The following is a 12,898-nucleotide window of genomic DNA, read 5'->3' on the forward strand; positions in this document are numbered from 1 at the left end:
GGTGGCTTGCTACTCGGCACTTGGTATCCAAGGAAGCAATCAAAGTATTCGCAATTCCCAAAACTGCTACTTTTGTACTGCCCGCCACTCATGCTTAAATCCAAGCGGATCCTAGGCTCAAGTTGGTTTGCGTATGGACAGGCTCACTGAGTTCTCAGTCCATTACGCAAGGCCATAAGAAGACTTTCTATGTCAGCACCAATCAACTACTCAAAAAGAAGTACGGACCTGCGACCGGACCTGCGAATTTCAGATCCAATCAAACACTGTGATATGCTGGTGTGTTTCAACGAGACTCGGCACTTTTTCCAGGCCATAATTATCACGTGTTATAGCATCGTTTATTTCAATCCTCGAATCACAGCGGAAAATGAACTCACTCACTACTTCGTAAGTGATACTAATTCGGAGTCATCATCGGTTGCAAACTCAGGCCCTTACCGATTGCTGTTGAGAGGTACCAAGCCTGATAAGCATTTCTTGTGTCTCGAATCTTATCCGTTCTTTTGCTGATTGCCATATGCACCGCCCCTTATTTTCAGCCCGCCAAGGCTTTGAAGTCTTGTTCCTCGTATTCTCAGCCATCTAGACGAATTGCACCAATCTTACCCAATAACGGCCATGATTCTTAATGAAGCTGCTTCATCAGGGGAAAGTTCGGGAAGATTGATTTTTTCGAGAGGAGAATGTGCCATCTGTCTATCTCAGACCTTCGAGCTAGCCATTCCTTCTTCAGACGGAATCTGCCTTGCCGCTCTTTTTCATGCTTTTCTTCCTCGTATTGATTCTGGACGTTGATCTGGCGCAAAGATGCCTGTGAGTGAGATTTATACTGGCGTTTGGACAAATTGGGGTAAGAGATCGCGCCAAAAAGTGAGGTGTCCTGCTAATCCTCGCTAAAGGCAAAGGCGCGGTGCTCGGGCTCACACTGACTGTTGAGAACATTTACGGTATTATTCTCATTGCAGGACTTGCACTTATTGTAAAGTGGGCGGGTGGCCACTTTTGGGGCATAATTTGTTTTTCTGCTCATAAATGGAGATCATCACAGAGCTCTCAAGACGGTCTCCATTACCAACATCAAGCCTTATTGCGAGCGAGAACGTCAGAGGCAGATTTGCTGTGGCGTATGTATGAGATCGCCTGGGCTTGGAGATCGAGTGTACCGGCTTCATTCCGAAGGAGTCTCGTACTGGCTATACTCGCACTCGTCAACCTAATTGTCTGGCTCGTTGCCGGTATCTTCTCAGCCAGTGTCACAGCTACTGGTGGCGAGGGGCTTCTTGTTGGCAAGTGTGGTTGGATGAGCTTGACCGCAAACAAGGACTTCCCTGAGTGGACCACAGCCGATTGGGAGGATGGTGACGCTTTGTTCGTGGCAGCCTATAATGGGTATCGAGACGACATGACTTACACAACTACCTGCTATGACACCAGTCGCAATAACACTGATGCCAGATGTACTGTCCCAACAGTTCCGTATATTGGATCCACCTTCAACTACGATGCACCATGCCCGTTTACATCGAGTATGTGTGCAGGACCGACAATCGCAATGGACACTGGTCTGATCGACTCGGACATGAAACTTGGCATCAATGGCCCTGAACAAGATCGCCTTCAGCTCCGAAAGGTGACATCCTGTGTACCAATTCCAATCGAATCATATTCCACAGGCTGGACGGATGAGATTGTACCTGGCACCGAAATGTTCATGCCAATGATGATTCCAAACGATACATACAACTACTATTCGGTAGGATCAAGTTGGCTTTTCGGTGTGCCAGTCAGCAACTTTACCTTCGTTTACAGTAACTTCTCCGTCAGCACATCAAATCTTCCATACAACTTCAAGTAAGTACTACTGCGAGTCTCTCAGATCGCACGCTGATGTCTTTAGTGTTCGGACTTACTACCCAAAGAACTTGACTGAGAGTGGCTTCTACCCCATACCCGAATTGAACCGTACTGATGCCGACATATCGTTGTTGGTTCTCAACAACCGTGTAGCGTACACAGGTCGTGTCAACGACCCGTTTTTCAGCGCTACGCGTCAAGAGGAATTCAATCGGCTAGCAAACTCGTGGATCTCAAACACCACAATAACCGGAATCGCTTGTACCGAACAGTACCAATTTTGCAACCCTGCGCAGAAAAGTGACAAGCAGGAAGACAAATGCACAGCGTTGGGCTCTCTCTATGACTTTGATCAGGTTATACCCCCGGCGAGTCTCGATTTAAACCCGCGCCAGACTGCTACCTACGTCTTGATGAGCAAAATGATCTACGCGTTACGATTCAACAGTTTTCTGATGTTCTTGAAGAATGAGATCCTTGTTGCAACACGCTTGGTTTATGGTTCGTTCGGGATATCAACACCCCTGCCGGATGATCAGTGGCAAACTGAAGTTGCGAATATTCATAACCTGACACTGGCTGGTCTTCAGCTGACTGCGCTTGGCCACGCAGCAACTCCGAATATCCAGATTCGTCCGGGCCTGAATCTTCATGATCATATGGTTGCTGAAACTGACCCGGACGCGCAAGCACTGTGCCGCAACCAGCGTGCACGCAACAATGCATACAGTTCTTTCAGCATGCTGGGGATCATCATTATTCTTGTCTGCAGTCTCCTAATCATTCTAGTCGACTATTTCTTACCTCTTGTTTTCTCACGAATGAGTCCGGCTTCTCTGCGTGGCAATGTCGCAGCCCAAGCCTGGGATGAAGACGATATTCTTCAGCTTCAACGTCAAGCTCTAGAAGGTCGTGGTATCGGACCTTGGAAGACCAGTAGTGGGCAAGTCCCTGTCACCGATCAGTGGGACCTCAAGTTCAAAAGAGAGCGTGTATATATGGGGTTCCGTGAAGATGAAGAAACCTCCAATCCCGCAATTGTTTCCAGAGATCTGCTTGAACCGCTTTCATCTTCACACAACAACTCGACAATGGAATTGAAGACTCCTGCAAGCAGCTTCTTGCGAGTTTGAACCTACGGCTTCATCCCAGCTGGAAGCGGAGTGCACCACTCAAACGAGAAAAGCCATACTACGACGCCGATGGCAATAGGGGTGTAAAAGACCTCAAGTCCAATCTTCAGCCAACCAATGGCTGTCAAATCGCATGATGATTGCTGCACTCGGAAGTCATCTTTTGATGCGCGTACCATACTACTGATATTGTGGAAAGCCAGCCTCTCATTTAGCAATCGGCACTGTCATATTCCAAATGGCAGAGACATTCGGATGGTTATTTGTCAGCACACCCAAGAAATACCCATGGGTGACCCATTCGGGTGCTCGGATTCGGGGGGCCAAAATCAATGTTCCGAATGCCATCAATTCATCGAACGTCCAAGTCCAACTCTACACTTTTCATCGTCTCAGTGGTTCTCCGAACTAAATTTGTTTCTGGTACTTTGGGAAGAGATGCGACAGTGCGATCATGCTGCACGTGATTCAAGGTAGTCAACTTACATTCGCCCTGGTTCGGATCCGATCTCAACTCCCAGCTCATCAAGTAAACCAATATCCTTTTCACCACTATGCATGCCTTTCGACCCTTTGACGACACAGGTAATCGCCGGTCGGCATGTGACCGATGCCGTGGCCATAAGCTACGATGCGAACGCTCCGTGGGCTCCCTACAGTGTCGCCGCTGCGCAAAGGCTCACACCCAGTGCGTGACCAGCGCCGCACTGAAGTCTGGGCGCCCGGTCCATCTCTATATGGAGCATCAGGAGAATATGGCTGATCCGCTTGAATATGACGCCATCCCCATTGATTTGCGATTCGGTGACCAACAAACGCCATTGGCATTCCCGACTCCACCATCCTCAAACCTGGACAGAATGCTAGAGAGCGATGGGGCCATTCAGGCTGATATGGCTGACATGAACATGTTTGGCTCGCCAATTGCTCTGCATAATTTCGATGCTACGTGGACAGATGCATTCGAACAAAGGTCGTCCTCAGTGCCTGATTATCAAGTCCAGCCAATTCAAACTATCAGACCTGAGAAGGGCAAAGCTCATAATCTCCCATCGGACAAGAATTTAGATCTGATGAAGAGACTAGGCGAGCTACAGATAAAGATTCTGGCTGATCTGGAGACCGTCAAATCCTGCGGAACTGCGGGCAATTGTTCCGATACACCAAGTGTCATGGAGACTGGGCAAAACAGTAACTATCTTATTGGAAATATGTTGGACAATTCGACAAATTTAATCGAGATACTCGATTGTTTTCAACCATTCTCACAAGGCAATACGCCAATCTCCGACGAAAATGAAATTGTTGCCGGCCAATCGGATGATCGACCATATTGTAATACCCCATTGATGCTGTTGTTGAGTTCTTCCTATGTCTCCCTGGTTCGCATATATCGGACGATACTATCATGCATTTATGATTCGCTACCGTTCTTTCTAGGCCCCTCTGGACCAAAATGCGACCTATTTCCAGGACTTGATCTCGGAGGTTTCAGGCTCGCGACGCGCATTGATCTTCAAATCCAAATTCTGCTACAGGTCAGCGAAGACATGTTGGACCGGATTGAAGTGAAGTTGGGCATCTCGAATGAAATACCAAGTAGTGCGAGTGTCATCCTCGATCCAGCAAAAGGCTCAAAGTTTTTAGTACCAATGTTACAGGAAGAAGCCAATGAACAGCCACCCTTGCAAAATCAGAGAGGGGCTTGTCCACCACTCAGGCAACTCTTAGCTGAGATGAAGCAAGCACTCACAGTACACAGCAAAGCAGTCAGAGAATAGGGAGGATTTGCTCGGCCGAGATCCTCCTGTTTCAGTTAGTGGCGAATTCGGAATGGATACCGAACATCGGAGCCTTTCAAGAACGGTCTCAGCCTCCAAACCCTATCAGTTTTCCATTTAAGAACTATCTCGATGCACCTCTTGCTGTCACTCCTCATGATTCGATTCTAGGCTAGGGAACGTCGCGCATTTGAAATATTCTCTCCGATCATGGCTGTGAAGCCTCCAGACACAGATGGCATTCGATTGTTTTGGTGGGCAGCTCATCATCTGCCACAGGATCCATCAACTTCATTCTCGGGCAAGACTGTCCTCATTACTGGAGCAAATTCCGGCCTTGGTCTCGAAGCAGCAGTCAAGTTTGCGGCCCTTGGTGCGGCTCGACTCATATTATGTATTCGCTCCTTACAACGTGGAGAAGAAGCCAGGGCAGAGATTTGCCGCCGTACAAATTACGACAGCAAGAATGTTCAACTATATGAGGTCAATATGGACACCTTCGGGTCAGTGGCAGGGTTGGCAAAGATGCTCTCTGCAAAGGAGCCGCGAATCGATGTCGCCGTCCTAAATGCCGGCGTTACAGCACCATCATATGTCTTGAGCCCAGAGGGTTACGAGATGACTTTGCAAGTCAATGTTCTTTCGACTGCACTTTTAGCAATCCTACTTCTTCCGTTGCTACGAAGAAGTTCGAATTCGTCTGGCGAACCTTCCTGCCTCGAATTTGTTGGGAGCGATGGCCATCGTATGGTCAAGCCCGGCACGTTCAACTTTGACAGCGACTCGAGGATACTTGACAAGGTCAACTCCCAAGAGTTCTTCAATTACATGACACACTACCAGGTCTCGAAATTGCTTCTCATGTATGTCGTTGATGGTCTTGTGAAGTCGAGATCTCCAATTACTCAAGCTCCCTCTTCAGACGTGATTATCACGACTGTATGTCCAGGACTGTGTCGCACCAACCTCGGTCGGGGTTTCTCAGCCTCGGCGAAAGTTGCCAACGGGATATTCCAGTCCATATTCGCCAGGACTGCAGAGGAGGGAAGCAGGTCAATTGTCAGTGGGGCGGCCCTTGGACATGACGCTCATGGGCAATTCTGGGTTCATGATGTTTTTTTCCGGTAAGCGCGAAATTTCGCAAGGCACCTAACAAGAAAGCTGATACTTTTGACAGTAAAGGAGAACTTGTCACAGGTGCCGAAGGCCAAAAGCTACAACTTAGGTTCTGGAGGGACGTACTTGAAGTGCTGGGTCCTCACGTACCACAGGAAAGCATGGCTAGTCTTCAAGCGATCGACCAGTGATCAGTTACGAGTACCACATCAGTAGCCTAAATCGGAGACAAGGTTTCGTAATCAGGGTACTGGATGTGGCTTATGATACTCCTTAGAGCGGGACCCAAGTCCATTCACGTTCACACTTCTTTGATATGATACCATAGATCCTACTCTGAAACATCAGACCTATATTTCGCGCGACTTTTCGTTGCTGCTCGAGCTTGAACATAGTGAATAAAATGCCTCCAAGCAATCGTAATCATTGCAGGGCCACAGTAATGCTAGTACAAAGAGTTCGATCCATTCCTGTGGGGCAGTCCTCCAGACTTTGGACCAGGGATTCAAACCGAGGTCCTCTACTTAGCTCACCGCCATAGTGATAAAAGTCAATTTCACGTCGACGGGAAGCCTTCTCAAGAAAAATGCAAAAGGCTTGTCTTTGAGTCTGAAATTGCTTGCTTCATTGGCCAAGGCAAAGAAATGGGAGAGTCCATTGATGTCAATCAAGCGGAAGACCATATTTTTGGCGTGGGTTTAATGAACGATTGGTCGACACGGGACATCCAGTTTTGGGAAGCGAAAATGATAGGACCCCTGAGCGGGAAGAATTTCTGTACAACTGTATCGCCATGGGCAGTACCGCTAGAAGCATGAGAGCCATTCCGTGTCGCGCCACAAAGAGGAGTAAGCCAGTAGACCACCATACTAAATGTCCTGCGGTTGACTGATATCTAGGATCGTGAATTCTTGCCCTCCTTGACAGAAACGAAGAGAAACTCGGCGTATACCATCCCCATAACAGTGACACTGGAGTGTAAGCAAACAATACCCATTCGTCTCCTGGCCCCTGCTAATAATCGCAGCTGATTTGGAGACGTATCATGTGGCGGAGACCAATACCAATAATGTAGTATTTTCACTTTCTCAGATGCTTGCTCATCATACTCGAGGTGGCTGTCCTTTACGTGCCGGAGATCTTCTTGCAACTGAGACGCTCTCGGGATCGATCAGAGAGGGAAAATGCTGCTGCTTCGAAATGACCCGGAATGGAACATTTCCGTATGAGATGAGACCGGTCCCATCGTCTCAGAAGAATATCACAAGAACATTTCTGGAAACTGGAGATGTCCTCACATATGCGGCTCGAGCAGACAATAGTGATGGGCTTGGTCCAGTGGGATCTGGAGCGTGTAGTGGACGTGTACTTCCAGCAAATCAAAGATAGGTGCTAGGGAGGCCTCCTGATTGACGTGGTATCCTTGAATCGAGTTGAGAGCGCCAGTACCGGAGACTTACTTATGTCGATGGGTGAAGCACTTCCCATCTTATAACATTGTATATCTGATTTAGTGGTAGTTGACCTGTCCATCGCGAACATGTCGAGACATCTTATACGTTCTGAAATATAAAGCTTACCGGGGTAGACGGTCGTGGATCATCAGCTTCGCGCAGTCGTACTTAGCATAGGTGCCGGAACGACAAAGAATAACATAGTTACCGAACTTCAGCTATTTAACATTGGTGTTCGAGCAGATTGAGTTGAGTGGTTGGAGAGAGCGATAGTCGTTGACAAGGTTCCTTCTTTATGCGCAACAGCGAGATAGGCCATGCCATTGGAATAAAATCCCGAAATCGTGACAGCCAAAGGATTGAGAGACTTCAAGTCTTCCCATTGAACCGTTACATTAGCGTCGGCACCGAAAGAAGGCAGAGCTTTGATGTGGCAAGCAGAATCGATAAAGGGGGGATTAACTCCGCACATTCCGTACTCAGTACCTACGTAGGTACTTGGTGTGTACGAGAGTATCGATATGGGCGCCACACCCACATATCTTACCTACTCGTACAACTTCGATGAGCAGCAGAGATCCTAAAGTCAAGAGTAATGAGACATACTTGGCACTATTCGAACTAAAATTCGAAGTTCCCAAAGGTCTGGACCTTGTGCGGGTCTCGCTTGTTGGGTAAAATTGGAGAGTCGGGACATTGCCTAGCACTATCCGTATGTTAGCCGAATTTTAGTCATGGTGGTTTTCGGCTATCGCTCGCGTGTCACTGTGTCACTGAAGCCAAGTGAGATCGTTGAAGGCAGACATAATGAATCATATACAATTAGTGCATCGATATATACTGTGAGTTAGCAGACGTCAAGTGGTCGCCATTTGAGTTATTCATTCCAGTTGGAACACGCACAATGTTACGAGATAACTCGAATCCCTGGCTGGTGATTGTTATTGTGATACTGTGGACCAGAACAAAAATAGTCTAGTTCGCGGTTCGTACCGGACTAGCCAAACCTTGTTCGCAGTCCAAGCTGAAAAAGTCCACAGATATTTTCCCCTTTTCGCGTTCTAGGCTGGCTGATGAGAAGGGCACTCCGAGCTTCAGTCAACGCCACAACAACACTGCGACGCCACAAGTCCTGAAAATGAGCTGTGAACCAAGCGATAATGCCGTTTTGTCCAAGCCTCCTGTCATAAAAAGAATCCACCGGGCTTGAATATCATGCCTGGAAAGACGACCAGTAATTGAGTTGATCATTTTGGGACACTTTTGCATCCACTTCTCATTTCAACTGTGGTTTTTCTCGCCAGTCCCGAGAAGCTCCTGCCTTTCAGGGTCGCCATATTGGTATTCTTTGCTCATTCAAATCCACGTGGCTTCTTGTTCGAATCCACCTTTGTTCTCTAGACCGTGGAAGAACCTCGCTAAGAGCAAATAGCTCGTCTATCCGGTATGAGGTGGCATATCCGCGACAGATGTCGCTTTCTCAGGTGGGAATTGTACATGCAAGAAATGCTCGACCATGGATCAGACGGTAGTTCTCATTGATAACTAAGTTCATATCCTGTACTTCTGCCCACGGCTACCTGAAGAGCTTGCACCGCATACTGAAATATCAAGTGTTCTGCTTTTGACAACTGTAGGCCGTATTAATTCCTGGCCTTTACCAACTGTCAAAGGCCTTCGTCTTGCCAATTCGTGAACTCGACAAGATGGCTCCCAATGATACCTTCATCAGTGTACGGGAAACACCTGGTTCAAGCAACTCATACGAGATGGGCGAGAAGGCCTTTCCTATTCCCATGTCCTATCCGCTTAATTCGAGACCCAGCATGGCACAATCAAGGATCTCGATCCCGCAAGCTTCAGATAGGTGGAACGATGAGAAGATCGACGAAGATGAGGAGTTGTCAGAGCTTGGAATGACATGGCAAAGATTGCGACAGAACGTCTTGATCCGTTACACATTCTATATCGTTCCTGTTGCCATCTTATTGGCGATCCCGATTATCATCTTTGCAACCACACACGCAAATGCGAGGATATGGTCACATTTCAAGGAAACCAAACTCCAGCCAGTCTATACCTCCAACATCACGTCCATAGATGATTCACCCACCAGTAACATTACAAACATTTACAACATCACTTCTGCCGAAATATATGAGCAGGTGACCACAAACGAGGATGGAGGTATTCGACTCCTCGGTCTTTTCATCTGGATTGAAGTTGTTTGGGTTCTTCTGTGGGTGGCCAAACTCCTGGCTCAGTTTGTGCCAATACTTTACCAATCCATGGCCGGAGCTGTACGGACCGGCATCAGAAAGTATGCACTAGTACTCAAGGCGGTTGAAATCCCACTATCTCTATTCTTCTGGGCCATCCTGTCCATCGCATCCCGTTCCATCATTTGGACATTTGACCAGGACTTTCACAAGAAATACGCCGGACAGATTCATTGGCTTAGCGTCCTCCACAGTGTCAACAAAGCCACCATCGGTGTTACCGCACTTTACCTTGTTCAAAAACTATTGATTCAAATGGTCAGTGTCAACTATCACGGGAAGAAGCAATACGATACTATCAAGGAGCTGGAGACACTCAGTCGCTCTATTGAGACCATGTACGATGTCTCTCGAAGACAGTATCACGACAGCCACCCCGCTTTCAGAGAGGACGACCTTGATATTCATGATGTTCGAGGCTATCGCAAGGATAAGCACGGTCGTCGAACAGCGACTTCGGATTCCGCTGCAATCTTCATGACAAGTCTTGGAACAACTGGTGACAAGATCACATCCATCCTAGGGTACATGGCAAGTGATATTGCAGGTCAACAAGTCCTAACACCAACAGCTTCAGGAGCAATCGTGGAAGCCGCACTTGAGAGACCTGTTGCGGCAGAAGCCCTCGCACGTCGCATTTGGAACTCGTTCACCAACTTTGGTGCCAACAAGCTTGACGAGGAAGCAATCAAAATCATGTTCGGACCCGGATGTGAAGCTCAGGCAATGTATATCCACCGCAAAGTCGACACCGACGGCAACGGCGACATAACTCTCGTCGAAATGGTTGACCTCGTCAAGAAAGTGGCATCAGACCGAAAGACTATCTGGGAAGGCGCACACAATGTAAAGGATGCAATCAAAGTCCTGGACCGAGTCCTCAGCGTGTTTGTCCTCATCTTCATCTTCTTGATCTACGCCGCATTCTTCTCCGATTACCTGGCCAACCACTACACCCAGGTATGGTCCACCTTCACCGGTTGTTCGTTCCTCTTCGCCAGCACTGCGGGTGAACTCTTCGCCGCATGCATCACCGTCTTCATCAAACACCCGTACGACGTCGGCGACCGGATTTCCATCAACGACACCGACATGGACGTTGTCAAGATCTCTCTCCTGTACAGCGTGTTCAAAGAAGTATCATCTCGCCAATTAGTACAAATCCCCAACTCGAGTATCAACGGCCTGTGGATCCGAAATGTGACCCGATCCAAGGAACTCAAAGAACAGATTAAAATCAGCGTCTGCGCCGACACATCATTCGAAGACCTCGAAACCCTCCGAGGTCAGCTCGCCGGCTTCGTGAACGAGCATAAACGCGACTTTCTCCCCGAAGTCGACCTCCAACTCCTCTCGGTGTCAGACCTCAAGCAAATCGAACTCCGCATCGAGTACGAACACAAAGGCAACTCCGCATCCGAGCAGACTCGCGCCCAGCGTCGCAGCAAATTCATGTGCGGGCTGTTATCCGCGATGCGACGAGTCCCCATCACGCCGCCCGGTGGCAGCGGGCCCGGTGCCGGAAGCAAGGAGTCACCCACCTACAGCGTCACCATCTCGGACGAGGAGTCTAAGGCCGCGAAGGCCGTCTTCGACGAAAACAAGGATGCGAAGCGAATGTATCCCAAGAATGGCCCGGCCGTCAGCACCGCGGTGAGTGAAGCTCCTGTCGCGGTAGGTGGCGGTGCCAGTGGCAGCACGGCGCTCGAGATCCTACCTAGTCTTCTGAGGCAGAATAAACCCCGGACGTCGGAGGACGGTATTTTTATCCGTCGCTGAGGTGGGACTAAACTCATTGAGTATAACTAGCACATGATGAAGCACGATGAGAGAGGGGGGATTTGGGTTCATTTCTGTCTGCTCTTTAGCGATTTACCTACCACGCGATAATGTTCATGCATGTTTCTCAATACTACTTAATATCACATACGAATTACCTCGTTACCTCATCCCTTCAGTCATGACTTCTTCCTCCGTCAGAATATCATCGATGCGCCATGAGTGTTTGTGTTGAACATATACTATTCCTCCACGCTAGGTGCTTGTCAGCTTGAAGTATCGCGACATGAACTTTCCGGACATATCGCCCATCGACTCAAATGTCACCGACACTCTGCAGATGAAATCATTTGATTATGTACCCTTGGCGACCTGTGCAGCCATTTGAGAGAGGATTTCGAGGGCCTTTCCCTTTCATTTGAGAGTGAGCTCTATTTTGCTGCCTACAGATCATCATCTGCAGTAAAGCTATCTTTGAGCTGGACTTCTGGACTTGACATTGACCTGGTCTTATATTTGGCTCTCTCGTTGGTGAGGACTTGTTCCAGAAATACACACATAGGCCACATCATCATCGAGCTACCAAAGGCAAGTTATATTGCCTGGTAAGAGGTTGACAAACAGATTCGTGAGGCACAAGACCGAGCAGGTATCCGCGGCCCCGTCAAGTTAGAGAAAGGAGATGTCGGACAAAGCAATATATTACTCTCTAGATGGATGGTCAAAGCTCTCACCGGCTGAACGGGACAAGCGGACTTTCGACGATTCTCAAAAATTGATAGATGAAGTGAAAGTGTTTCTCAAAGATACGAAGGACTATGCCAACCCCAGCCACACCGAAGATGACTACAATGTCATGAAGGACAAGATGCGAGAATGTCAGCGCGAGCTACAGTATGCACAACGGTTTCTGACCGACTTCGTGGACGACAGAAATGGGGAGACCATGGAACAGGAGTTGTGCTTGCGCGACCAATTGGGAGAAATGCGGCAGTTTTATGTCAAACAGATGCCGAGGGTTGAGAGAGTATTGTACGAGCGAGGAGCAAAGGTAAGCTCTACCCACTGATTCTCTTACGAACATGTCTTTCCCGCGATTGCGAAGTGAACAGCAGGTACCCTATTTCAGCCAAGTTAACAAAAATGCTTTCAGGTCAAGATCGACCTGTGTCAAGGCGAACGCCTGGTCGCGAGTGAAATCCAAGAGAAAGAAATGACCGCTGAAGACGCAATGAAGATCCTGGACGACAAGGTAGCGACGTTGGAAGACAAGATGAGCCACCCGAAGGCAGCAGCAGGAGCACCGTTCGACGTGGATAAAGGTCTTAGGCTGCGTATTACCTTGTCCGAGCTCAGCAAGCAGCTCGATACATTCAGCCCACGTCTTGATCAAGCCAGCAACTTCCTGGGGAGAAATCGGCAGGATGATGTAAAACATGCTCGGTACCGGCAGGAGGACGCTCCAGCATATATCTGGAATAGGTTCCGCGAGTAGGCCG

At 48.4% G+C, this 12,898-nt stretch overlaps 5 protein-coding genes across 5 annotated transcripts; all 5 read left to right on the plus strand.

Annotated features, from left to right (window-relative positions):
- Nucleotides 1–810: 810 nt before the first annotated feature.
- LTR84_007467 (uncharacterized protein) lies at nt 811–2,990 on the plus strand (the record flags this gene model as incomplete). Its single annotated transcript, XM_064851020.1, has 3 exons — nt 811–853; nt 903–1,854; nt 1,901–2,990. 3 exons carry the CDS (start codon nt 811–813, stop codon nt 2,988–2,990), a joined length of 2,085 nt encoding a protein of 694 aa, XP_064702289.1.
- A 554-nt stretch (nt 2,991–3,544) lies between these two features.
- On the plus strand, nt 3,545–4,771 carry LTR84_007468 (uncharacterized protein; the record flags this gene model as incomplete). Its single annotated transcript, XM_064851021.1, has 1 exon — nt 3,545–4,771. One exon carries the CDS (start codon nt 3,545–3,547, stop codon nt 4,769–4,771), a length of 1,227 nt encoding a protein of 408 aa, XP_064702290.1.
- A 210-nt stretch (nt 4,772–4,981) lies between these two features.
- LTR84_007469 (uncharacterized protein) lies at nt 4,982–6,078 on the plus strand (the record flags this gene model as incomplete). Its single annotated transcript, XM_064851022.1, has 2 exons — nt 4,982–5,895; nt 5,949–6,078. The coding sequence occupies 2 exons, from the start codon at nt 4,982–4,984 to the stop codon at nt 6,076–6,078; spliced, it is 1,044 nt and encodes a 347-aa protein (XP_064702291.1).
- Nucleotides 6,079–9,047: 2,969 nt separating this feature from the next.
- LTR84_007470 (uncharacterized protein) lies at nt 9,048–11,399 on the plus strand (the record flags this gene model as incomplete). Its single annotated transcript, XM_064851023.1, has 1 exon — nt 9,048–11,399. The coding sequence occupies one exon, from the start codon at nt 9,048–9,050 to the stop codon at nt 11,397–11,399; it is 2,352 nt and encodes a 783-aa protein (XP_064702292.1).
- A 682-nt stretch (nt 11,400–12,081) lies between these two features.
- Nucleotides 12,082–12,894, plus strand: LTR84_007471 (uncharacterized protein; the record flags this gene model as incomplete). Its single annotated transcript, XM_064851024.1, has 2 exons — nt 12,082–12,450; nt 12,553–12,894. 2 exons carry the CDS (start codon nt 12,082–12,084, stop codon nt 12,892–12,894), a joined length of 711 nt encoding a protein of 236 aa, XP_064702293.1.
- Nucleotides 12,895–12,898: the final 4 nt, after the last annotated feature.

The sequence above is a fragment of the Exophiala bonariae genome, assembly GCF_035927105.1.
Source record: "Exophiala bonariae strain CCFEE 5792 chromosome Unknown scaffold_29, whole genome shotgun sequence".
NCBI lineage: Eukaryota > Fungi > Ascomycota > Eurotiomycetes > Chaetothyriales > Herpotrichiellaceae > Exophiala > Exophiala bonariae.